Source organism: Quercus suber, unplaced genomic scaffold (assembly GCF_002906115.3).
Source record: "Quercus suber isolate HL8 unplaced genomic scaffold, Cork oak 2.0 scaffold_624, whole genome shotgun sequence".
Classification (NCBI taxonomy): Eukaryota; Viridiplantae; Streptophyta; class Magnoliopsida; order Fagales; family Fagaceae; genus Quercus; species Quercus suber.
Window position 1 is genome coordinate 390,634 of NW_027070067.1, and position 3,062 is coordinate 393,695.

At 33.0% G+C, this 3,062-nt stretch overlaps 1 protein-coding gene across 1 annotated transcript; it reads left to right on the plus strand.

Moving 5' to 3' along the window:
• The first annotated feature begins 9 nt into the window (after positions 1-9).
• On the plus strand, positions 10-2,635 carry LOC112029613 (monooxygenase 2). The gene is made up of 4 exons (XM_065765399.1): positions 10-150; positions 375-521; positions 985-1,053; positions 2,140-2,635. The coding sequence occupies exons 1-4, from the start codon at positions 77-79 to the stop codon at positions 2,324-2,326; spliced, it is 477 nt and encodes a 158-aa protein (XP_065621471.1). The 5' UTR covers positions 10-76; the 3' UTR covers positions 2,327-2,635.
• Positions 2,636-3,062: the final 427 nt, after the last annotated feature.

Here is a 3,062-nt window from a genome sequence, read left to right on the forward strand (position 1 = left end):
AAAAAAAAAAAAAAAAAAAAAAAAACTCATTACCAAATCTCGTTCTCCTTCTCCTAAGAAAAATAGGCAAAATATCATGGAAGAAGCGCAAGACATTGTGATTGTGGGAGCTGGAATTGCTGGCCTTACAACATCCTTAGGACTTCATAGGTATCCTTCCTCTCTCTATTTTTATAACGATGTCCATGTTTGTCCATTTGTTTAATTGGTTTAGTCTTTTTTTTTAATATATAGTTTATTTATTAACTTATTTATTTATAGTTTCATACCCAGTTTGTTAAAACTCTCACTTTCTCAAAATGGAGAGATCCTAATGCTTTAAGTAAATAAGCAAATCCAAGCCAACACTCTTAATAACGCAAATATTTGTGTAGGTTGGGTATTCGAGGCTTAGTATTGGAATCCTCAGATAGTTTGAGGGTCACAGGATTTGGCTTAACAACATGGACAAATGCTTGGAAGGCCTTAGATGCTGTTGGCATTGGTGACTCCCTCCGACAACAACATAAACAGTTTTATGCGTAAGTACTAATTAAGTAGACTTCTCTCTTAATTAGTGTCACTTTTTTTGGTAACTTGTTTGGTGCATTCCAATTTTGTTAGAGCTTCAGTGAGTTAGCTTAATGTTCAATATCAGAGGTTTAAAAAAAATAAAAAATAAAATCGTCTGAAGGCAAAACCTTTTGCGAAGACTACATAACTTAGAACAAATTAATTATGATTTACTTCCCATAGTAATTGAAAAACTTGGAATGTATATAAACTTCTACATGTATTTGGTTAATTTTTACTATTGATTCATTGATACATCAAAAAAAATATAGTCACTCTTTTTCTTTTTTAATGTTAATAATGAAACTAGCTCCCATCACAAATACTGAGATGGCGTGTGGGTTCTTCCTTCTGTAGTATGAAAAAAAAGCTCCCATCACAAATACAAGAACATGCACACCATGTATTCTGACCAGCAGATAACGTATGCAGGAATTTGACTACCTCTACAGTTTCAGGAGTTCAAACATCAGCGATGTCATTTGAAGCCAAAGGAAAACAGTAAGTTAAAGCACTTGCAGATGGCAATGATTATAGTGCTCCTATTTCATACAATAATTCTCTCTCTCTCTCTCTGGGCACATTGACAGGAGAAAATATCTTGTACATGATTTATACGCATCCTCATTCCTCACTCTAATAATACGTGGATCCCATAGGACCCACACAGTGAGAAATATGATGTATATATGTGTAATGAATGAGATTGAGATAATTATTGCATTGACAAAGATAGCTAAATTTTCTACCCCAACCAATCCCATCCTGTCCTACAATGTTTTTACAACAAGGGAAGGGGTTTGTTTGTTTATTTGTTTTTTTTTTTTTTTCGCACGTTGTGTTGATTTTGTAAGTGAAAACGTGGGTTTAACTCACGTTTTCAATCTATACATGAAAGAGTATTTTCCCAAAGGGGAATGGGATGGGGACAGATTTTACCTGTCTTATCCTGAAAATCTCTCTCTCATCCTGAAAATCTCTCTCTCTCTCTCTCTCTCTCTCTGTATATATAAAAATATTTTTTGTGCTTTTTACACCCCTCTTATTACTAACCTTCAAAACATTCCCTTTTAATACTCTTTCTGCCATCACTCTTGTCTCTCGTCGAGTACTTATAAAGTGTATTTGAATACAGTTTATTTTATTAAAATTAAAAAATTATTATTAAAATAACTGTAGATAAAGATAGAAGTTAGTTGAAATAGTACAGTTGAGACTTATAAATAATGCTAAAAAGTATACTAGAGCCCATAAATAGTAGCAAAAATAAATTGAATATCGAAATAATTTTAATTTTTAATCTTAATCCAAACGCACACTTAGAATCACTATACAGTGAAATGGTAAAAGTTTTTGGATTGCCAAGTGCAATCCCTCCCAAAACCTCACTAATTCTTAAGTGGGATTAACATTGGGTAATGGCCCTTACTACCCTTTTTTAGACTCCTGGTTGTATTGATACAACTTACTAGACTTAGGTGGCCAAAATTTATATATACAATTGTAACAATTTTAATAATTTTTTGTTAATTTTATAATTCATAATTGAGATGTTTTAAGCAAGCCTGGTAATTGCTGTTTGTGCAGTGGAGACCACGAAGTTCGTTGTGTGAATAGGAAGCTGTTGTTGGAAGCCCTAGCAAAGGAGCTCCCAAGTGGCACCATTAGGTTCTCTTCCAAGGTGGTTTCTATAGAGATATCAGGCTTCTTTAAGCTTGTGCATCTTGCTGATGGAACCGTTCTCAAGGCTAAGGTAAATTCACTCAAGTGTTAGTATCACTATCACATATTTTTCTTTTTCTTTTTTCTTGCTTTTGGGTCATTGTCTGGGGTAATGTTCAAATTTCTTGCAGCCAAGCACAAGAGTGTGAGTATTGAAAGCATTTACTTTTGTATAAAATAAAAGATCCATTAAATACCATAATTATCTCATACATTGAATATATGAATATTCACTCATAATAAAGAGTCACATAAGCATGTGGGTGGATGTATGCATCTTCACCCATAATATAAGAATCTCATAGATGTTTTTCTACCCAAAAAAAAAAAAAAAATTCTTATAGATGTGGGTAACCCACACGTTGCAAATAGGGTGGATACATGTATATTCATGTATCTTCTTTATGATTTAGCAAAAAAAAAAATGTATCTTTCTATATAAGATATTTCTGGTTAGTGACATGTATATTATTTTTGTTATAAAAGTCTTAGCCGAAAGGTAGTTTTCTGTGTCCATACTTTGCACCTAATCTGCCTGGTTGGATGTATAAGCAGCCTACAAGGTAGGCCCAGAAAAGACAAATGATTATAAAAGATTCCATAGATGAGTGGACCGTTTATCTTCTGGGCCCACATATGCTCAATTCATATTTATCACAAATTAGCAAGTTAAAGAGGATAGTGATTTCTTTATGAATTAGATAAAGGAGTAGATGAAATATTTTAGAATAAGGTCTCTGATCTATGGGGAATGATAAAATTATTCACGTATATTTTAGCCACCTGAT

What these genes read in the sequence shown, in the direction of transcription:
- LOC112029613 (XM_065765399.1), top strand. Translation starts at nt 77, where the DNA reads ATGGAAGAAGCGCAAGACATTGTGATTGTGGGAGCTGGAATTGCTGGC. An exon ending in ACATCCTTAGGACTTCATAG is followed by an intron (nt 151 to 374) that starts GTATCCTTCCTC and finishes ATATTTGTGTAG; the next exon opens with GTTGGGTATTCGAGGCTTAG. An exon ending in TTTGAAGCCAAAGGAAAACA is followed by an intron (nt 1,054 to 2,139) that starts GTAAGTTAAAGC and finishes CTGTTTGTGCAG; the next exon opens with TGGAGACCACGAAGTTCGTT.